Source organism: Eurosta solidaginis, chromosome 2, assembly GCF_040869045.1.
Source record: "Eurosta solidaginis isolate ZX-2024a chromosome 2, ASM4086904v1, whole genome shotgun sequence".
In the NCBI taxonomy this organism is placed as follows: Eukaryota; Metazoa; Arthropoda; class Insecta; order Diptera; family Tephritidae; genus Eurosta; species Eurosta solidaginis.
Genome location: NC_090320.1, coordinates 298,660,364 through 298,682,306, shown reverse-complemented (window position 1 = coordinate 298,682,306; position 21,943 = coordinate 298,660,364). Strand labels below are relative to the sequence as shown.

The following is a 21,943-nucleotide window of genomic DNA, read 5'->3' as shown; positions in this document are numbered from 1 at the left end:
AAAAAAATCTGTATATGTAACACCATAAAAACATGATTTATTTACTATATTATACTACACCGATGTATTCAGAAATACTCCGTATGAATTTATTCTGAAAGTTGTATTTGGCTGCATAAATTTGTACAGTAAAGTGAATCAATTTTTAATTAAAAATACAGAGGAAAAATATAGCAAATTCTTCAAACTATTATAAAAATATTCTTTAGCAGAAAATTAGCCACCCACTGCAGTGCCCTGAAATTAGCCAGAGAATTCAACCATATACAAACCATATGACAAATCTTGAATTGCATTCTCCCAAAAACCTTAAATTTTGAGTTAATCTGTTTACAATAAGACGAGTGATATATGTTTCTATAATTCTTTTATTTTACCATCAAAAACACAAATTTTATAAAACTGTTAACGGCTACTGCCTAGAAGTATGAACTTATGAATAACACAGGCAATCAATCTTAGGCCAAGTCTAAAGACCCATGTCTATTTGGCGTCACATAGTGTAATTAAAAACAAAAAAATTCAGTCATTCCATTTCTTTTATACATTTCATGAAATTAAAGTTTAAACTTATATTGCTTGTTTAATATTTTGACAAATATTAATTATTTTATTATAAATACTTAAATATAAAATCAAAATATAACGAATTTTATATTTTATGATTGGCGTTTAAAAAGATAAGGATTTTAGCCTTTTCATCATCTAAGCGCATTCTTCTCTCGCTTAAAATAAGGCCGGCTTGAGAAAAAAGTCTTTCACAGGGAACCGATGTTCCTAAACACCCCAACTTTTCGCGAGCTATAGGAGATAGATTGGGATACTTGTAATTGTTTTTCTTCCACCATAAAAAAGGATCAACTTTTCGTGCAATTACAGTTTCTTCTATATACCTCTGCACTTCGATAATTGCTTTTGAATGAGTTGTGCCTTGCGGTCTCTTTGATCTTTGCGTTGATTATTTTTGAGTTCGATCTTTCGCTTGTCTATAAAAATTACCCAAACCACGTGGCTGCTTTTCTAGCCGACTTCACAATGTCGTCGTTCTAGTTGTTGCACAAGTTTGCTTTGTTCCGTTCGCTGTTTCGGAAAGTAAAGCACACAGATGAGCAATGATGAACGATATCTCCCTATCGATGATTGCATCGCTGCTATTAGTATTAGAATTCCATGCTGAAGGAAAATCGCCAATCGCTATAATCGCTATTGGCGATATTCTGCCAGAGGTGATTGTCATTCAAAAGAATCGAATGAAGGAAAATAGCCAATCACTGATATATTTGGATTGCAATAGCTATAGCTATTAGCGATTTGTCAATAGCGGCGATGCAATCACCAATAGCGAAATATCGAGCCATCACTAGTCTATTGGCTCTCCGTCTATCTTTGTCGACCGTAGGATGCATTATATATTGTCGGCAGAAAGCGCTCGCGCATTTTTCCGCATCCGACAGCACCTTATCGCCAAAGGCGATGGAACCTTTGTCTTTGTGCTTAGTCGGATTCGATAGGGACTTTACGGTTGACCAAAGTTTACCTACACCGGTAGAGAGTTTACAACCTCTTAGGTGCTCTTCCCATTTCGCCCGCTTGTGTTCGTCCACAAGCAATCTGATGCGTTGGTTTATATCCCTTATTTGGGGGTCGCCTGGATCAAGCTGTCTTATAAGTTCGCGTTCCCTCGCTAAGCTCGCGGCCTCCGCCGGGAAGTGGGGCCGGATTTCGGGAATTCTCCCGGCGGGAATGAAATGTGCAGAGGCGGATTCAATGACCTTACGGAAGGCACGCTCCCCTTGGCGGGCATCAGTCGGGATAGGGAGGGCAGCAAAGCTGCTGTCTGTTGCAGATTTATATTCTTCCCACTTTCCTTTTTTGAAGTTTATGAAACAGCTTCCTACCATACGTGTGGGGGCGTCTCCGTTTATTGTGCAGAACGTCGTTTCGTCTATTTGATCCGCCAACATCTCACCCCTACTGTCCGCCCGCAAGTTTGAATGCAATAGGTCGTGATGGGCATTGAAATCGCCTAAGATAATGCGATTGTTGCCAGTGAGTAAGGCCTCGATATTAGGGCGGTATCCACTGGGGCAACAGGTGACAGGAGGGATATAGATGTTGATGATTTCTAGATTTGCATCGCCTGACCGGACAGATAGGCCTTGACGTTCTAAGACATTGTCACTGCGGTCGATGCCAGGATCAAATATATGATATTGCACAGAGTGGTGTATAATAAACGCGAGGCCGCCTCCATTTCCGCTCTCGCGGTCTTTCCTGTGGATATTATAACCAGAGCAGGTCTGCAATGCAGATCTTGCTGTGAGTTTAGTCTCTTGAATGGCAGCAATGCGGATGTTGTGCCGCTTCATGAAATCGACTATCTCCGTAATCTTCCCAGTTAGTCCATTACAGTTGAACTGCAGAATTCTGAAGTGCATGAGGGGTGACGCCGCCACTCTAGGGGTAAGTGAGGGGTGACTACGCCTAGGTTGTGGAAGGCCAGGACGCAATTGCTGTTGTGGCCTTGGGACTGGGCGCCCTTGGGCAAGCATTGGGTTACCCAGATGATTTGGGTTTGCGACCTGGCAAAATGGCGCGATGAAACCCGTCGAGGGGTTGCCGTCGCGGAGACCAGAACATCTAGGAAAGTGGCACCACCCAAGGCAGGAGCTGCATTGAGCGGATGTCGCAAACCTATATATTCTGTGCTGGCAGACGGTGCAAACGGAGGCAGGGACTAAGAGTCTGTTTCCCTGACCTGCACGATTGCTGCCAGAAAAGAGGGGGGGGAGAAGAAGACGGGGGCAGGGGCTGATGCTCAGCATTGCTACCAGCTCTACTACGAAGGTAGTAGTTATGAGTGGTATCAGATGTTTGAGTTGTTGGCGCCGTGGGGCGCGAGCAGCAGCGGGTACTTGTTGTGGCTTGCTGAGCAGCGAAGCTGCTGGAAGGTAGTGGGGATACGCTTAGGCGTAGACTACGGGACGCCCTTGGGCGTGAGCAGCAAGGAGCCACAAAAGATTTATAAAAGTTACGTGGACGTCGGGTTTTGGGATCAAGCCCAGAACAACCTGTCCGATGCAACCATCCCTTGCACGAGACACACTGAACAGAGTATGACCGTCCTAAAAAGATTCTTTTCTGGCAAATGCAGCAAAACCATTTCTCAGGCCCGGGGTCAGGAGACGGACCCGGATTGGGTTCGATACCTTCCCGGAGTAAGAGAATATGTAGCAGTCCTGCTGCAAGGAGCTGCTGGGAGGATGACAATTTGTGGGAGGGACGAAACAAATTAAATGGGGTCACACTGAAATGACAGTCCTTGGTCGGGAAAAATCCCGAGTCGCTCCGGTACATAGAACCGACTGCCTTGGGAAGCGGAGCCATGAGTCATAGAATGTCTTCATGCTCAGATGGGGCCCTTTTGAAAATACTGAGGTAAAGCATTCTTCAGCTAGATTCAGAGAAAAGGAATTGTTCGGTATTTGTGGAGATGCAGCGTTTTTGAATCGGCAACTGATTTGGCAGCCACCATGGTGTGATGGTAGCGTGCTCCGCCTACCACACCGTATGCCATGGGTTCACACCACGGGCAAAGCAACATCAAAATTTTAGAAATAAGGTTTTTCAATTAGAAGAAAACATTTTTATAAGCGGGGTCGCCCCTCGGCAGTGTTTGACAAGCGCTCCGAGTGTATTTCTGCCATGAAGTGCTCTCAGTGAAAACTCATCTGCCTGGCAGATGCCGTTCGGAGTCGGCATAAAACAAGTAGGTCCCGTCCGGCCAATTTGTATAGAAAATCAAGAGGAGCACGACGCAAATTGGCATTGTCAAATTGGAAGAGAAGCTCGGCCTAAAATCTCTTCGGAGGTTATCGCGCCTAATATTTATTACTTTTTTTTAACTGATTTCACAATACAATTTGGTTCATTAAATTATATTTTTTATGACAAACTAACAATTTTCCTTTATTTCCCATTACCTGCTTTCTATCACAGATGCATACATACATTCTCTTGTATCTATTTAGGTACTTATTATAGATCTAAACATACGACATCATCATAATGTACACCAATTTGTCTACGTATTTCTTCTTCGATGCGTAATAATTCGAGACTTTGGGCATGCGTAAACAAATGACTTTCCAATAAACGTTTATCTATACATCTACGCACCTCCTCGGCTTCATAGCGTAATCCGCAAGAGTTGGTATGGTTGAATTCGAATTTTGCTGGCGGCAATGGCCAAGTTTCGGTATTGCTATTGGGTTTCGTAATGGACGTGCAGCACCAATAGTTGTTGAGCTGTAAATAATAGAAACGGCGAAATGTTAAAGGAAAAAGTAACCAAAAATTTTAAAATACTATTCTTTTGATAAAATTAGGAAAGTGTTTCAAAAATGTCCTATACCTGAGCTGCATATAATCAAGCCTTCTTTCAGAATTTTATTCAAACTCGTCTTATCTCATTATAAGCTTAAACTTTTAGCGAAAATACCGCAATCCCCCCCTCAATGAGTTAAAGGGGTTAGAATATACCCGTGATATCTTTGGCTGTCTTAAGAGGCGAATAAAATCCACCGACCCGAAGGTTCGAGTGGCTACAAAATCGTACTCCCGTCAGCTGGGTACGTACCAGAAGGTGCTAGTATTGCATCGTGTCGGATTCGGTCCCGCTAAGGACTGTCTATATCCGTAGCACTCTACGCCATCGGGAAGTGATTTTTCAGTTAAAATAACCATTATAACCATTGTGCAATCCTCTGTTCATCCGTTGGTATGTATAAGCCGGAAACGGTGATACTTAATGCGGCCGTAATGAAGATAGTTTTATTTGATTGACCTTTTCAAATAAGTGACTGGCAGGTCCAAGCACATTCGTCCAACCAGATCCTACCAAACTAGCCGTCAATAAACCACTTAATTTCCCATATGAGTTTTAGTAGGAGCGAAACATCCACCGTCTTCACCTCCGGCAGCCTATGGAAAGCCCGTGTACCCAAAAATCTTAGTCGTCTTGTTTGCAATCCTGAGCATTGCGGAGAAATTGATGAAAGGACTCCTCATCTTGACAACTTCTTCAAAGGGAGCTTGCTGATATACGTCACCGTCGAAGAATTGGTGCAATAGGATTGTAGCCCGTGATGACATCTGCTAGTACTCTCACTGCAGATTTATTTAGTTCGAGTTGTGTAGCGCAATTCCTCTCAACGGGTTGCCAGCGCAATATATACATAGCCTCTCCAACCCAATTGTCAACCACACCTACTTGTGACGAATCCTGTTTCGTTAACAGCCGAGGCTCTGGCGACTCGGTACTAATGATGGATGTAGGAATGGCCTAGAAGGTTTCGTGTGGTCATACTAAACCGTTCCCGAGATAGTCGGGCTAGTACCTTTACGGTGCTTGTTACCGGAACGCACCGGATCTGCATCCGCCAAAAGACCATCAACATCGATAACACTCCCCAAAGCCTTCGGGGAGTGTCCTTATCGCTACCACAGCAACAACAAAATTCATTCCCTTCCATTTTTAGATATGTCCCAAGATGCCTGTAGGGTTTAACACTTCCCTACGATGTCCGACTTGAATAAGAACTTCTTTAAGGCGGCCTGGCTGAAAACTGACAACAAGATCGTTACATTGGTTTTTCAAACTATTGTCTTAAGCGTTCTAGCAGCTTTCTCTTTAGCATAAACCTCCTCTGCGAATACAGCTCAGCTCAAGTTTCCTTTTAAATTTTTGATCCCTTTGTTTAGAGTGCAATGCCCCTACTACAGTTTTGGCCTCTCAAAGGACACTTTATTCTGTACCTGGAAGTGAAAAATTGTAATATAGTCGGTGACAAACGTAAGGTAAATTTTAACAAACGTGCTCCTGCTGTGCCATCAAATATTGTAGCGTGTCCGTATTCGGCCGATTTTCCAAATGTTGGTTTCTCTCAGTATAAGCGCTGCTTTTGCTGTTAAAACCCTACAAGAGAACATGCAGATACATCAAATGAAGGCTGTAGTTGAAAACCCTTCCAGAAGTGCACTGCTTATTGCCCCTAATATTTCCAGGCACGCCAACCTTTGCACATTTCATTTGCATTTTTGTGATCACTCTTTTGGTTTAGCGTCTTCCACCAATTTATAGCAGCATACGTTGTTATATACATATAATGGACGATGTTATCCATACCATGGATTACCCTATGGCCCCAATTTCTCACAAAGGTCCCTTCTTTGATCAAACTCATGCTTTCTTTTTTTTCAGTCGCACAGCGGTAGTGTCATAAGTATAAAAGCGCCTAAAAGGCGACTATTTTTATACTCAGCTGAGCAGGGCTCACAGACTATATTAATTTTGTTCGCCATTCGCACCGAACTGTCAAGCCGTACGGTCGCATTTAATTCGTTTGGGATTTATACTCGCTACTTTCTGTTTGCGCTACTTAACCTAAATTTGCTTTTTGAACTTTTCCACGTGCTTTTTTATTCTTTTGATAAAACTTTGAATTAAATATTTAATTTGATAAAATCGTAATTCATCACAATGCCCCTCGGGGCCAACAAGCTGGGGTATAACAGGTTTGCACCTTTATCTCCAGCTCCTACAAGCAAAAGAAAAAACCCAACAACTTCAACACTTGACTTGTTCCCGGAATTACCTTTAACACAGAAGGATGATCCTAAGTATCTGGTAATATAATCGAAGGACGACAAAAAACCGATTTCATCCTCATCTTGTTTTGCTGTCTACAAAGGTATACAATCAATTAGTAAAGACGTTAACAACATCACATCTCTTCGAGATGGTAGCCTACTACTACTCGTAAAAAACCAAAAAATTGCCGACAAATTTCTCTCAACTAAACACCTGCCCGGTGCTGGTGCTGTTGAAATTTTACTTCATAACTCACTTAACTCAGTAAAGGGAACGATTTATGCTCCATTTATCTGCCAACTTACTGATGAGGAAATAATAGATGGTCTGAAAGATCAAGGCGTCACTGCAGTTCACAAATTCACCAAACTAAATAATGGCAAGCGGGAGCCTACGGGCGCAATACTTCTAACGTTTGAGAAATACACTTTGCCTAGTCGTATTGAAGTTGGCTGGCGAACTCTTGATATCCGTCCCTATTACCCAAATCCCATGCGCTGTAAAAATTGCCAATTGTTAGGTCACACTACCAAACGCTGCAACAGTACTCCATCCTGCGTGATCTGCAATCTTCCCCCTAACCATTCCTCCCCCTCTGATTGTACTAGAGTGAAATGTGCAAATTGCGGTGGTGAACATCCTGCTTCTTCTAATGACTGTCCAAAATTTGCCCAATCTAAAGAAATACTCAAAATTAAAACTATTCACAAATGCTCAATGAGCGAAGCCTTTATAAGGCTCAAACTCCAACTACTCCTACATCATTTTCTTACGCTAACATAACTGCTTCCAGCAACAACGCTTATTTCAATACAAATTCTTCCAAAAATGAAAACAACTTACTCTCAAACGACTCCAACCTCAACATTATTGCTAAAACTTCAATCAACAACAACACCCATTCTAATAACAACAACCATTCAGTCCCTTCAGACTGCATTAATACCCCATCTCCTTCAGTATCCTCCCTAAATAACTCTCCTTCCCCTCCCTTCTCTCCTCTCCTTATCTTCATCCCCTGCCATTAATTTGCCTCCCGCCTCTGTGCCTTCTCCAACTCCCTTTCCCACCTCAAACATCCCCTCGCTCATGGAAACATAATTCCTGACACATTTTTCTTTTCCTTTTTTCTTTTTCATGATGTTAACTGTCCTTCAATGGAACATTAACGGTTACATAAATAACTACTTAGAACTTGTAATATTGTAACGAATTTTCTTGCAATTCCTCTTATTTGCAACCCTCTGCTAAGTTCGTATCGCTAAACTGTTGAATAAATATCTCCAATATGTAATAATGCAAAATGGCCTTTATTCAAGTACTTCACAGTAACACTTGTACTTTGCAACGAATAGCTTACTTAATAACCAAACTGATTGACAGCTCAAATGAAACTCTACTATTCAAAATAATACTGCTATGACTCGCTAGATAGCGCTTAATCCAAATCTCAAATCAAACTGAATTACTTCTTACTCGCCTGCCCCGCTTTTATAGTTTACGCTGCATACTTCTAGGCTCTTCGATTTCCAGAAGTTGCTAGTTAGTTTCGGCTACAAAATCGCCAGCCACAACTACGTGCACAAATTATTGCTCTCTCTTGTGACAACTCAGATATATGCATGTGTTTGTGCATTGCCGCTCCGCTGCTCGTATACGTACATATGTGTAGACGCAATTATTTATTCGTTTATGTAGATACATAATGATTGAATTATTGATGTGAATGTTTGTAGTTTACAGTCTCTCGCGCATACATAGGCGTATAAGTAAATGCATCTGTGTGTGACATCTTTCGGCTGCCTTATATATGTGTATACATGATTTGATTATTGACGTAAATACTGTTTATCGTGGCCTTGGCATCGCCTTAGTGATGGTATAACTTATGCGGCAGTTACCCACCGACGTGTGCCGTACGTAAGGACGTTTGTCGTACGAAGCACGATTGACCGAACTCTCAAGCCCGTAGGAATCCATGTGTGCGTCTGTGTACATGTACATAACATATTTGTGTGTGTATTGTTTACAGATAAGCACTGTTGCCATTGACCATTTTGCATGTATGCTTATGGAAACATCAACTTTTTCCAATTTAATTTTTGATATTGTAAAAGGCCGGAATACATATTAAATAAGTATAAATAGATAAAATATTTATAATCTGCACTTTTACATAATTATTTCGAATTATTTTCACAATTTTTCAAACTTTAATTAGGCGTTTTTGCATAAAATTGCAAACGGTCAAAAATTAGCGTACAAAAGTTTACTAGGCAACTCTGTCTACTGAGAGAGCGATCAGCTGACACGTTCTTACGGAAAAAATCAAAATGGTTTTGATTTCTACGTTCCGGGCTACGTACGTGTGGGCGTTGCACGTCGGTGAGTTTTCGTTTACATTGCACATTCATAAGATAGGTCGTGTCAGCTGACACGTTTTTTCTACGTACGTTCGTGGGTAACACGACCTATCTTATGAATGTGCAATGTAAACGAAAACTCACCGACGTGCAACGCCCGCACGTACGTAGCCCGGAACGTAGAAATCATTGTTTACTATATAGTTTGGCAACTTAAACAGAGGTTATGTTGCGAATAGAGTGGAAGGCAGTGGACTAGGCAGTCGAATGTCATAAAATAAAGGAATGGTGTTCGGAGTTTTTTCAAAATTAAAAAAAAAATTGATAAAAGCTTTAATAAAAATAAAACTACTGTTTTAATAACAACAAAAACGCCTTATATATTCTATGTACATAAATTCGTAAAGACTATCTCACTTTAAAATTTGAGTTAAATAATCTAAAATTTTGTTTTGAAACTGAGTCGAGAACTGTTCGTGTGAATGTGCGAATTTTCACCGATCAGCTGTTAGTTGCGCTACTTGGTAAAATTAACAATGGTAGAAATCAAAACAATTTTGATTTTTTCCGTAAGAACGTGTCAGCTGATCGCTCTCTCACTAGTCAGAGTTGCCTAGTAAACTTTTATAATAATAATAATAATAATTTATTTATTTACGGTCTTTAAGACCTAGTTCAAGGTAAAAAAAAAAATATATATATATATATAAATAAATTGTATACATTACATGCTTGTGCGCTAATTTTTGACCGTTTGCACTTTTATGCAAAAACACCTAATTAAAGTTTGAAAAATTGTGAAAATAATTCGAAATAATTATGTAAAAGTGCAGATTATAAATATGTAATATATTTATACTTATTTAATATTTATTCCGGCCTTTTGCAGGATCAAAAATTAAATTGGAAAAAGTTGATGTTTCCATAAGCATACATGAAAAATGGTCAATGGCAACAGTGCTTATCTGTAAACAATACACACACAAATATGTTATGTACATGTACACAGACGCACACATTGATTCCTACGGGCTTGAAAGTTCGGTCAAACGTGTTTCGTACGACAAACGTCCGTACGTACGGCACACGTCGGTGGGTAACTGCCGCATTAGTTATGTTAATATCCGTGACAATATTAATTAAAGAACACAACCCTTCTGTTATATTATTAAATGAAACACATATAGCAAACAATAAAACAGCTTATACCCCAAAATCCTATATTGGTCACTTCTACAACCACCCGTCTAACACATCAAGCAAGCAAGGTATCGCAATCCTGATTAGAAGAAACATTCCACATAACATTCTCTCTATATCTCCTTCGAATATCTTGTCCCTTTCCCTTGAAATTTCCTCCCCCTTTAAAATCAACATAATTTGTGCCCATTCCCCGCCACACCAAACATTTACTTCAGCTGATTTCCTGAACCTTCTCCCACCTGGCTCTACTCCTTTCTTTCTTGCTGGTGACTTCAATGCCTGGTGTCCTCTGTGGGGTTCTCTCTCATCCAACACCAAAGGCCGAGCAATTGAAGATGCTGTGCTTAGCTCCGACTGTTTCGTACTTAACGATGGTTCTCCTACCCACTTCTCCACTCATTCCACTTTTACCCAAATTGACCTTACATTCTGTTCTACCTCATTATCCCCTAAAATTGATTGGCATCGTATAGATGACCTACATGGAAGCGATCATTTTCCTATCAAAGCTAACATTTCCCACCAAAATTCAACTTTCTCTAAACCCAGAATATTCTTTAAAACTTCTTCAGCTGACTGGCCTAAATTCGAAGATTTTTGTTTGAAGTACGCAGATACCCTTCCTTCTTCTAATAACATAAATCAAGAAGTTTCCAGGATCCAAAAAATTATTAGATCTGCAGCCAACCAATCCATTCCACTAACCTCTCCTAAACCCCGTAATAACAACCCTCCTTGGTGGGATAATTAACTTTCTTCTCTAAGACTTCACAAGCAACAAGCTTGGCATCTCTTTAAACATAACCGCTCCCCATCGAATCTTGTAGCATATAAAAAAGCGAATGCCATTTTTAGAAGAAAAGCTAAGTTAGCTAAAATTAAATCTTTTCAGACTCTTACCACCAGCATAAATTCCTCTTCTGATCCCAAAATGATTTGGACAAACATAAAAAGATTATCTGGTAACCTAACCTCCTCTCCTATCCCACCCCTCAACTCCTCACAAGGCACCCTACTATATCCTCAGGATATAGCATTAGAGTTCGCCAATTATTTCTCTAATATCTCCTCTGACCCTAATTTCTCACCTGAATACTTTTCTAACAAACAATCTATTCTCTCCTATACCTACCTTCCCTCTTCCTTAACACCTTCAGCCAAATATCTCGATTCAAATCTGTCTTCAATTGAACTTCATCTTGCCCTGTCTTCCGTTAAAGGTAAAACTCCTGGAATAGATAAAATTTCCTATCCCATCATAAAACACCTACCCCCTCTTCTCCTTAATAGACTCCTTAAACTTTACAACAATATCTTTCAAACTTCCATCATCCCCCAAGTCTGGAAAACCAGCGCCATCATTCCAATCTTAAAACCGGGTAAACCTCCCTACGAAGTTACCAGCTATCGCCCAATTTCTCTCCTGCCTTGCCTAGGAAAACTTTTAGAAAAAATTATGGCTACTAGGCTTTCATGGTTCCTCCAATTTAATAAGCCCATTCACTCTAATCAAGTTGCATTTAAAAAAGGCCAAAGCACAATTGATGCCCTGCTATACCTTGACCATTTCATCTGTGATGCTCTATCTAACAAAAACCACGTTTCCCTTCTCTCTCTTGATTTCGAAAAGGCGTTTGATCGCGTTGGCATACACGTAGTTTTAAGGCAATTAATTAAATGGAATGTGGGACCACGTATTTTTAATTTTGTAAAATCTTTCCTATATAAACGTAAAATCAAAGTTCTTATTTCTGGTTCATCTTCTCCCTCACTTTCCTTAGATAACGGAACCCCTCAAGGATCACCGCTATCAGTTATTTTGTTCATCATAGCATTTGACGAAATCAGTTCTATCCTATCAAATTTTCCTAATATATGTCACGAGCTATATGCTGATGACCTTCTCATATTTTCCTAATCTTCCGACCTTAGTTCCATATCCTCTTCCTTTGTAGACGTCCTTTCCCAGCTATCCTCTTGGTCCCTCGTCGGGCGCTTCAATATCGTACTCTAAATCTAAATCATTCCACATTTGTAGAAAACAAAGTTGTAATTTTCCACCAATTTTATTTAATAATGTAAATATTCCATGTCCTCCTACACTTAAGTTTCTTGGATTAGTCCTAGATAGTAAGTATGTATTTAAAGATCACTGTCAGTATATAAGAAATAGAATTATTAGAAACTCAAATATCATTAAGTACCTATCATATAAGCGCTCGCTCATTGGCCCAGCCCTATTAATTCAAGTTGTCAACGCTCTAATACTCTCCGTAATAAATTACGCTATTGAAATTTATGGACATCACTCAAAGAACCATATCAAAATGCTTGCTGCTCCGTATCACTCAGCTATAAGAAGATCACTTCATGCTTTTCCAACATCGCCTATAAAAAATTTATTAGCTGAATCTGGTCTTCCCTTTCTAAGGGATAACATGGAAGACAGCACTATCAAACTCTACCCTAGGATTATCCTTGGTTCCAACATCACGCTACAAAATGCTTTGCATTCAACATCATCACGGATCCGATCGCCTAAAATTGAATCAGCTATATACAAATGCGCGACTTTTGCCAAAACAAACAACTTGCCATTAAAACCACCTAAACTACGTAAACTTTGTCATCCTCCATGGCTGATTTCTAAAGAAACTTTTATAGACAATCTAGTTCGCCTACCTAAAAACACCACTCCGAATGCGATTTACATCGCTGAATTTCGAATAGTTGCGAGTGCATTAAAACATAATAGTTGGAGATTTATTTACACAGACGGATCTAAAAACACCAGTACGTCTTTTACTGTCGTTAGCGAGAAAGGTAAGCCGATATCCTATGGGCTGCTTTTCCCCTTCTGTTCTATATTTATTGCTGAGGCCTCCGCAATTTTCCACGCCGTTCTACATGCTTCTAAAAACTCTGGAAAATATGTAATATGTACCGACAGCTTATCATGTTTTCAAGCTATACAAAATTGCAATAACCTCACTAATGTCATCAACTCAATTAGAGAATATCTTATTCTGTATCAAAATAAAATTAAGCTAATGTGGGTTCCAAGCCACACTGGTATAACTGGAAATTCTTACGCTGATGAATTAGCAAGAGATGCATCTAATGCGCCCACAATAACAGTCAGCTTCTTTACAAAATCTGACATATATCGTCTCATCAACGAAAGGAGGCACTCTAAACTGGCCATTGATTGGATTTCTTATAATCACCATTATGCTATAGTCAACTCAGCAAAGGTCAAACCAGTGTATCCATCAACAATACCAGCTAACATTCTCACTCCATACATACGTCTCCGGATAGGACACACAATAGCTACGCATGCTCACCTCCTTGGTAGCACAACAACCAATTGCTGTCCATTTTACAATGACACAGCAACTTAGAATTTTGCCCAATGCTTCGAGATAAAAGAGAACGCAACTTTAATATGGATCCTATCTCCCTTCTTTCCAACCCAACTGGTGAAAACATAAAAACTATATATCATTTTCTAAAAGATTCCGATCTACTTAGAAGAATATAACAAAAATCATTTATTCAACGGACAGCTGATAGCCTCTGATGTTAGCGCTGCATGTATTTTAGGTTGTACATATGTTAAATAACATTGTATAAGCTTTTATAAATAAATAAAAAATAAAATAAAATTTTGTTCGCATAACGGTAATCCGTAACGGCATAAACTAATCGAAATAGATCAAAATGATTTGGGCGAAAAAAGAAATTCATTTAGCCATGTCCGTCCGTCCGTCTGTCCATAAACAGGATAACTTGAGTAAATTTTGAGGTATCTTAATGAAATTTGGTATGTAATTTCATGGACACTCACTTCAGATCGCTATTTAAAATGAACGAAATCGGACTATACCCACACCCACTTTTTCGATATCGAAAATTTCGAAAAACCGAAAAAGTGCTATAATTCATTACCAAAGACGGATAAAGCGATGAAACTTGGTAGATTGGTTGATCTTATGACGCAGAATAGAAAATTTGTAAAATTTTGGACAATGGGCGTGGCACCGCCCACTTTTAAAAGAAGGTAATTTAAAAGTTTTGCAAGCTGTAAATTGGCAGTCGTTGAAGATATCATGATGAACGTTACTCCTATTACTATATGTGTGCTAAACAAAAATTAGCAAAATCGGATGACGAACACAACCTCTTAAAAAAAAAAAAATTTGAAGTCAAATTTTAACAAAAAATTTAATATCTTTACAGTATGTATGTAAGTAAATTATGTCAATACTCAACTCCAGTAAAGATATGGTGCAACAAAATACAAAAATAAAAGAAAATTTCAAAATGGGCGTGGCTCCGCCCTTTTTCATTTAATTTGTTTAGAAGACTTTTAATGCCATAAGTCGAACAAAAATTTACCAATCCTTGTGAAATTTGGTAAGGGCATAGCTTCTATGACGATAACTGTGAAATGGGCGAAATCGGTTGAGGCCACGCCCAGTTTTTATACACAGTCGACCGTCTGTCCTTCCTCTTGGCCGTTAACGCGATAACTCGAGCAAAAATTGATATATCTTTACTAAACTTAGTTCACGTAATTATCTGAACTCACCTTATCTTGGTATTAAAAATGGTCGAAATCTGACTATGACCACGTCCACTTTTTCGATATCGAAAATTTCGAAAAATGAAAAAAATGCTTTAATTCTATACCAAATACGAAAAAAGGGATGAAACATGGTATTTGGATTGGTTTATTGACGCAAAATATAACTTTAGAAAAAACTTTGTAAAATGGGTGTGACACCTACAATATTAAGTAGAAGAAAATGAAAAAGGTCTGCATTGCGAAATCAAAAGCCCTTGGAATTTTGGCAGGAATACTGCTTTACATATATAAATAATTACCCTGGTCCACATTTTGGTCGATATCTCGAAAACGACTTCACATATACAATAAACTCCCTTTAAAAACCCTCATTAATACCTTTAATTTGATACCCATATCGTACAAACACATTCTAGAGTCACCCCTGGTCCACTTTTATGGCGATATCTCGAAAAGAAGTCCACCTATAGAACTATGCTACTTTCTAAAATACTCTTTAATACCTTCCATTTGATACTCATGTCATACAAACACATTCCAGGGTTACCTTAGGTTAATTTTCCTACATGGTGATTTTCCCTTATTTTAGAGTATGTTCTGTTATACCCGAATCTAGCCTTCCTTACTTGTTTGATACTATAATGAACCGGTAATGCTATAGAACTTTTCTGGGCCCGGTTACCATTTGGTGAAACGTCTTGAGTTTCACCACGGCTACCAAAATCATAGTGAAGGAATCCCCACAAAAAATGCTAGAGAAATCTTTAACAGAATTCGAGGTGCTTATGAGAACGAGAACTCTCTTATTTTTCAACTAAATATTCTGTGTTGCTGCAGTTTCTGTTAGTAAATGTTGTTTAATTTCGAAGCAAATTCCTTGCAAAAATTTAAACAATTTATGATTTCAGATGATTATTGCATATTAAGTATATTAAAAATTCCAGTAAAAATGAATACTTTAGTATATTTTACGTACGGCGGCACTGGTAACTCTAGGCATATTTTGGAAGACAGTTAAGCAAGGCGATGCGACCTATGGCTTCGACAAAGTGAAATAAAACGTTCCCGAGACCGTCGGACTAGTACAGGAAGCATATTGGACAAAACATTGCATTTATTTGAGTTGATTAGATGTAGATTTGCGAAATACCACAGTTCAAAGAGGTAGAAATTGTCAGTCTTTTCAAGCCCAAAAACTAGTATGGTTCTTCCAGCTTCTTTATTTATAACTCTATGATCTCCCTTCGGCGGCCGCGGTGGTGTGATGGTAGCGTGCTCCACCTACCGCACCGAAGATCCTGGGTTCACGCCCTGGGCAAAGCAACATCAAAATTTTAGAAACAAGTTTCTTCAATTAGAAGAAATTTTTCTAAGCGGGGTCGCCCCTCGGCAGTTTTTGGCAAGCACTCCCGAGTGTATTTCTGCCATGAAAAGCTCGTAGTGAAAACTCATCTGCCTTGCAGATGCCGTTCAGAGTCGTTATAAAACAAGTAGGTCCCGTCCCGCCAATTTCTAGGAAAAATTTAAAGGAGCACGATGCAAATTGCAAGAGAAGCTCGGCTTAAAATCTCTTCGGAGGTTATCGGGCCTTTCTTTTTTTTTACGATCTCCGACCTTAGTAAAAAATAATTTTTTTAGTGAAATAACTTTAGCATCATATACTAAAAGTATCTATCAGACAAAGTCTTACATCTATTTGAGTATATTTGAGCATATTTAAGTACGTTAAACAGAAACTTATTGATAACAGACCTCTATATATTGCTGGTGTTATCAGCAATAAACCAGCCTCCTCGTGCCTGCTTATCAGAACTCGGAAAGGTTAAGGTCGGCTCGAAGGAAACTGAGCTACATATAAGTTTTTCTGAGTTTCCTTAGACACAATGTGCGCATACTGAATGTCATGCCTTTTTCCGCACTCTTTTCACATGAAGTTGAACTTAAAAATTATCACATGCAGCTTGCAATTTAGTACAGATTTGCACTTACCCTTAGTTCTCCCTTGGTGCCTAACAATTTGGCGCTGCCGTCTAAATTTTCCAATCCCGATACTAATGCAGATAAAGTGCGATTTTGCCCATAATCCAATGTGAAGTCACATTCCAAATCAACACCATGACCATTCAGTTGCGCATTGCATTTAATCGCGACCGGAGCACAACCATAAATTAATTGACCCAGTTGCAAGGCGTAAAGACCAATATCAATTGTTATGGAGCCGCCGAGTGAACGTAACAAAATACGTTCCACATCTGCACGAAAGCCATGCTGTACCTGTATGTGTGTCACTTCGCCAATACAATCAGCAAGTAGAAGTTCGTGCAGGCGCGCATAGCTCGGAAAGAAACGTGACCACATGCCTGTAAAGAAACGAAAAGATTATTTTCAATCTGCATCTGCTTCTCATTGGTCTTCACCTTCCATGAGAAAGACATTACGTTCCTTAGCTACACGATATAACTCCTCGGCTTGTCGTACATTCAAACATAACGGTTTCTCACACAATACATGCTTGCTACGCTCCAACATAAGACGCGCCACACGATAGTGAAATGGATTCAAAGTACCCACATAGACTATATCGACTTCTGGATCCAGTGAGAGTGCATCGAAACCATCATACGACTTTGGTATTTCATGCCGTTCTGCAAATTGTTGTGCTCGCTCTAATTCGACATCGGCCACAGCAACTACAACATGTTGGCTATTCTCAATGGTTGACAGAGCTGTGACAAAGTCATGGGTTATACGGCCAGCAGCTGCAATACCCCACTTAAGCACCGGCATTGCGAATTGGTACTTTTTTTAGGTCTTGGTGTAGTTAATTGTTTCGCGTACTTGACAAAACTAATGCAAAATAGATCTAACGTGTAAAATTTAAATCAAAACATGTGACTGGTGTTTAGAGTGGATCAATATGGTGTTATCAGTGTCGGTAATCTCGTTGGGAGCATTCAGTGTATTCATTATTAGCTGGTATGTTAATATGTTTGTCTGTATTTTGTATGTTTTTATTAAATTTCATTTTGATTTTATTTTTTATTTAATTACGTAACAACAATTTGTTGCGTCTTTACAAAAATAGTAAAATAAATATATTAATACTACGGGGAGTTCCACGCAAATTCATCCTACCAATGGATATGCCATCACCGATTTTGCTGAGAGCTCTTTACTTTGTAATCTTTGAAAAATATTTATATGAGTTCTTTTTAGAAAATTTATCTTGCAGTAAATTTTAGAGACATTAAATTTTGAAACTTTCGTCATGGTTTTTATAACAAATCTTTTCTTTTATCCACTTTTGATTTTAAAACTTGGTGAAAATTTGTCTGCCATATTATAAAAATACATATCGTCTTCGCTTCACACACTAGGCTGGTTAAAACTTAAGGATCGTCGGCCCAGGCCTTTCATATTTAATCCTCCACGATTCCGCATTCCTTACAAAAAGATCGATTGAATCGATTGAAAATCTTTAGCAAATTCCTGATGACTTCGGAAAAATGTGAAAAATTTGATGAAAGAGAAATGGCGCAATTGTTTGTAAGGTTTTTTAAAAAAACTATCATATAGAAAAGTGGTAGTAGAGGTAATATAACTAGGACCGATATGAGTTCTTAATATGTAAAACATGTGAGCCTCAAATATATGATCACGAGAGTCTTTTATGACTCTGATATGTTGAAAATTATCAGCTGTATGCCAAGAGTGTTCAGAAAACAAGGGAACTTTGGAACAAATATTCAAATTTATTTTGAAACAAGTAAGTGTGTCTAAGTTCGGGCGTAACCCAACATTATATACTCAGCGTGAGCTTCAATTGCACATTTCATTTCAGATAAATTACTTTTCTACTTAACACGTGGCACCGCCCGTTTAAAAAAATGTCTCTCCATTTCCTCTTACAATAAAACTTGATAAGTGAAATATCATTGATTTAAAACTATTTTTTGCTAAGTTATAGCTTATTATTCTAGTCTTCGACCCTTTTAAAAATCTTTTATATAAAAGTGGGCGTGGTCGTTAACCGATTTCGTTAATTTTCCTTCAAAGCATTCCTTATAGTAAAGGCCACCTCTCTGCCGAATTTTGTTACGATAGGTTTAACGATTTTTGATTAATAATATTTGTGAGCGGGGCCACGCCCATTTAAAATTTTTTTTTTCAAATTTTTATCGAGAGTTCAATATCAGTCCACACGTCAAATTTCAACATTCTAGGTGTATTATTTAGTAAATAATCAGGTTTTTTGTGTTTTCCAAAATGTTATATATATAAAGTGGGCGTGGCTATCATCCGATTTCGCTCATTTTAAATACCAATCTATTCTGGGTCCAGATAACCTTGTGTACTAAATTTGGTGAAGATATCTCTATATTTACTCAAGTTATCGTGTTAACGAACAGACGGACATGGCTCAATCAAATTTTTTTTCGACACTGATGATTTTGATATATGGAAGTCTATATCTATCTCGATTCCTTTATACCTGTACAACCAACCGTTATCCAATCAAAGTTAATATTCTCTGGGAGTCTGATTGAACTCGTATTTAGGCTCACTTATTGTATGAATAAAATCATTAAATTTTTTTTTTTAAATTAAACGGTTTTATTGAAAAAAGTACTTACATGAAGTGATAATAATACTAAAAGCTAGAAAATAATTAGGTAGGCCCTAGGAACTAGTCATCACACTCCTCATCAATCTAGTTGATGAGACAATTAAATAAAAGCGTTGGCCGCGTGAAATTTCTAAAAATGTAATTTGGCAGTCGTTGAAGATATTGTGGGCCTTAGTTCTATAGGTGGACGCCTTTTAGAGATATCGCCATAAGGGTGGACCAGGGGTGACACTAGAATTTTTTTGTACGATATGGGTACCAAATGAAAGGTGCTAATGAGTATTTTAAAAGGAAGTGGGCCTTAGTTCTATATGTGGACGCCTTTTCGAGATATCGCCATAAACGTGGACCGGGGGTGACTCTAGAATGTGTTTGTACGATATGGGTATCAAATGAAAGGTGTTAATGAGTATTTTAAAAGGGAGTGGCCTTAGTTCTATATGTGGACGGCTTTTCGAGATATCGCCATAAAGGTGGACCAGGGGTGACTCTAGAATGTGTTTGTACGATATGGGTATCAAATTAAAGGTATTAATGAGGGTTTTGAAAGGGAGTGGTGGTTGTTGTATAGGTGGTCGCCTTTTCGAGATATCGCCATAAAGGTGGGCCAGGGGTGACTATAGAATGTGTTTGTACGATATGGGTACCAAATGAAAGGTGGTAATGAGTATTTGAAAAGGGAGTGGGCCTTAGTTCTATAGGTGGACGCCTTTTCGAGATATCGCCATAAAGGTGGACCAGGGGTGACTCTAGAATGTGTTTGTACGATATGGGTATCAAATGAAAGGTGTTAATGAGTATTTTAAAAGGGCGTGGGCCTTAGTTCTATATGTGGACGCCTTTTCGAGATATCGCCATAAATGTGGACCAGGGGTGAGCCTAGAATTTGTTTGTACGATATGGATATCAAATTAAAGGTATTAATGAGAGTTTTAAAAGGGAGTGGTGTTAAGGCGTTTTCCAGATATCGACCAAAATGTCTGTTGGATACCGCTAATTTATTTACATATATATGTAATACCTGCCAAGATTTTAAGGGTTTTTTATTTCGCCCTGCAGAACTTTTTCATTTTCTTCTACTTAATATGATAGGTGTCACAACCATTTTATAAAGTTTTTTCTAAAGTTATATTTCGCGTCAATAAAACAATCCAATTACCTTACCATGTTTCATCCCTTTTTTCGTATTTGGTATAGAATTATGGCATTTTTTTCATTTTTCGTAATTTTCGATATCGAAAAAGTGGGCGTGGTCATAGTCGGATTTCGTTCATTTTTCATACCAAGATAAAGTGAGTTCATGTAAGCACGTGAACTAAGTTCATTAAAGATATGTCGATTTTTGCTCAAGTTATCGTGTTAACGGCCATGCGGAAGGACAGACGGACGACTGTGTATAAAAACTGGGCGTGGCATCAACTGATTCCGCCCATTTTCACAGAAAACAGTTAACGTCATAAAATCTATGCCCCTACCAAATTTCAAAAGGATTGGTTAATTTTTGTTCGACTTATGTCGTTAAAAGTATCCTAGACAAATTAAATGAGAAAGGGTGGAACCACGCCCATTTTGAAATTTTCTTTTATTTTTGTATTTTGTTGCACCATATCATTACCGGAGTTGAATGTTGACATAATTTACTTATATACTGTAAAGATATTGTTACGAATGTTAGCAGCACTGAGCGATGCTATCGTCTCTAAACCGATGCTAACCAGTGACGTGAATGCACATCAATAATTCAATCATTATGTATCTACATAAACGAATAAATAATTGCGTCTACACATATGTACGTATACGAGCAGCGGAGCGGCAATGCACAAACACATGCATATATCTTATTTGAGTTGTCACAAGAGAGAGCAATAATTTGTGCACGTAGTTGTGGCTGGCGATTTGTAGCCGAACTAACTAGTAACTTCTGGAAATCGAAGAGCCTAGAAGTATGCAGCGTAAACTATAAAAGCGGGGCAGGCGAGTAAGAAGTAATTCAGTTTGATTTGAGATTTGGATTAAGCGCTATCTAGCGAGCTATAGCAGTATTATTTTGAATAGTAGAGTTTCATTTGAGCTGTCAATCAGTTTGGTTATTAAGCAAGCTATTCGTTGCAAAGTATAAGTGTTATTGTGAAGTACTTGAATAAAGGCCATTTTGCATTATTACATATTGGAGTTATTTATTCAACAGTTTAGCGATACGAACTTAGCAGAGGGTTGCAAATAAGAGGATTTGCAGCAAATTCGTTACAATTTGTGTTAGAAGAGGAATTGTTGAATAAATTCCAGAGGACAACAAGGACATGGCAAAGTTCAGTGAATTGAAGATCCAGCAACTAAAGAAGGAGTTGGAGAGCCGTGGATTGAATACAAGTGGCGTTAAACTCGAACTTCAGGCACGGCTACGAGAGGCAATGGAAGCAGAAGGAATTGATGTGGACGAGTATGTCTTTTATCCTGATGAGGACGAGACAACAGCAAAAATTGAAGAGAAATATGAAACACCG

General features: G+C 38.6%; 2 protein-coding genes and 1 long non-coding RNA gene across 5 annotated transcripts; 1 reads left to right on the top strand and 2 right to left on the bottom strand.

The window, feature by feature from the left end:
- Positions 1 to 521: 521 nt before the first annotated feature.
- On the bottom strand, positions 522 to 1,348 carry LOC137242883 (uncharacterized). Its single transcript, XR_010950394.1, has 2 exons — positions 894 to 1,348; positions 522 to 801 (listed from the first exon to the last, which is right to left on the bottom strand). It is a non-coding gene; the product is annotated as an uncharacterized lncRNA (long non-coding RNA).
- A 2,574-nt stretch (positions 1,349 to 3,922) lies between these two features.
- On the bottom strand, positions 3,923 to 17,646 carry LOC137241271 (trans-1,2-dihydrobenzene-1,2-diol dehydrogenase). Of its 3 annotated transcripts, XR_010949954.1 has the most exons (5): positions 17,227 to 17,646; positions 16,799 to 17,169; positions 5,876 to 5,977; positions 4,415 to 5,817; positions 4,172 to 4,308 (listed from the first exon to the last, which is right to left on the bottom strand). XR_010949954.1 is itself a non-coding variant. In XM_067768707.1 (4 exons), the coding sequence occupies exons 1-3, from the start codon at positions 17,594 to 17,596 to the stop codon at positions 5,867 to 5,869; spliced, it is 852 nt and encodes a 283-aa protein (XP_067624808.1). In that variant the 5' UTR covers positions 17,597 to 17,646; the 3' UTR covers positions 4,197 to 4,308; positions 5,818 to 5,866. The 3 variants fall into 3 exon arrangements, 2 of the variants coding, with proteins under 2 accessions (XP_067624807.1, XP_067624808.1); XM_067768707.1 differs by lacking the exon at positions 4,415 to 5,817 and having other exon boundaries at positions 4,197 to 4,308; positions 5,818 to 5,977; XM_067768706.1 differs by lacking the exons at positions 4,415 to 5,817; positions 5,876 to 5,977 and having other exon boundaries at positions 3,923 to 4,308.
- LOC137240187 (uncharacterized) lies at positions 11,755 to 13,622 on the top strand. The gene has a single exon (XM_067766127.1). It carries the CDS (start codon positions 12,546 to 12,548, stop codon positions 13,620 to 13,622), a length of 1,077 nt encoding a protein of 358 aa, XP_067622228.1. The 5' UTR covers positions 11,755 to 12,545.
- Positions 17,647 to 21,943: the final 4,297 nt, after the last annotated feature.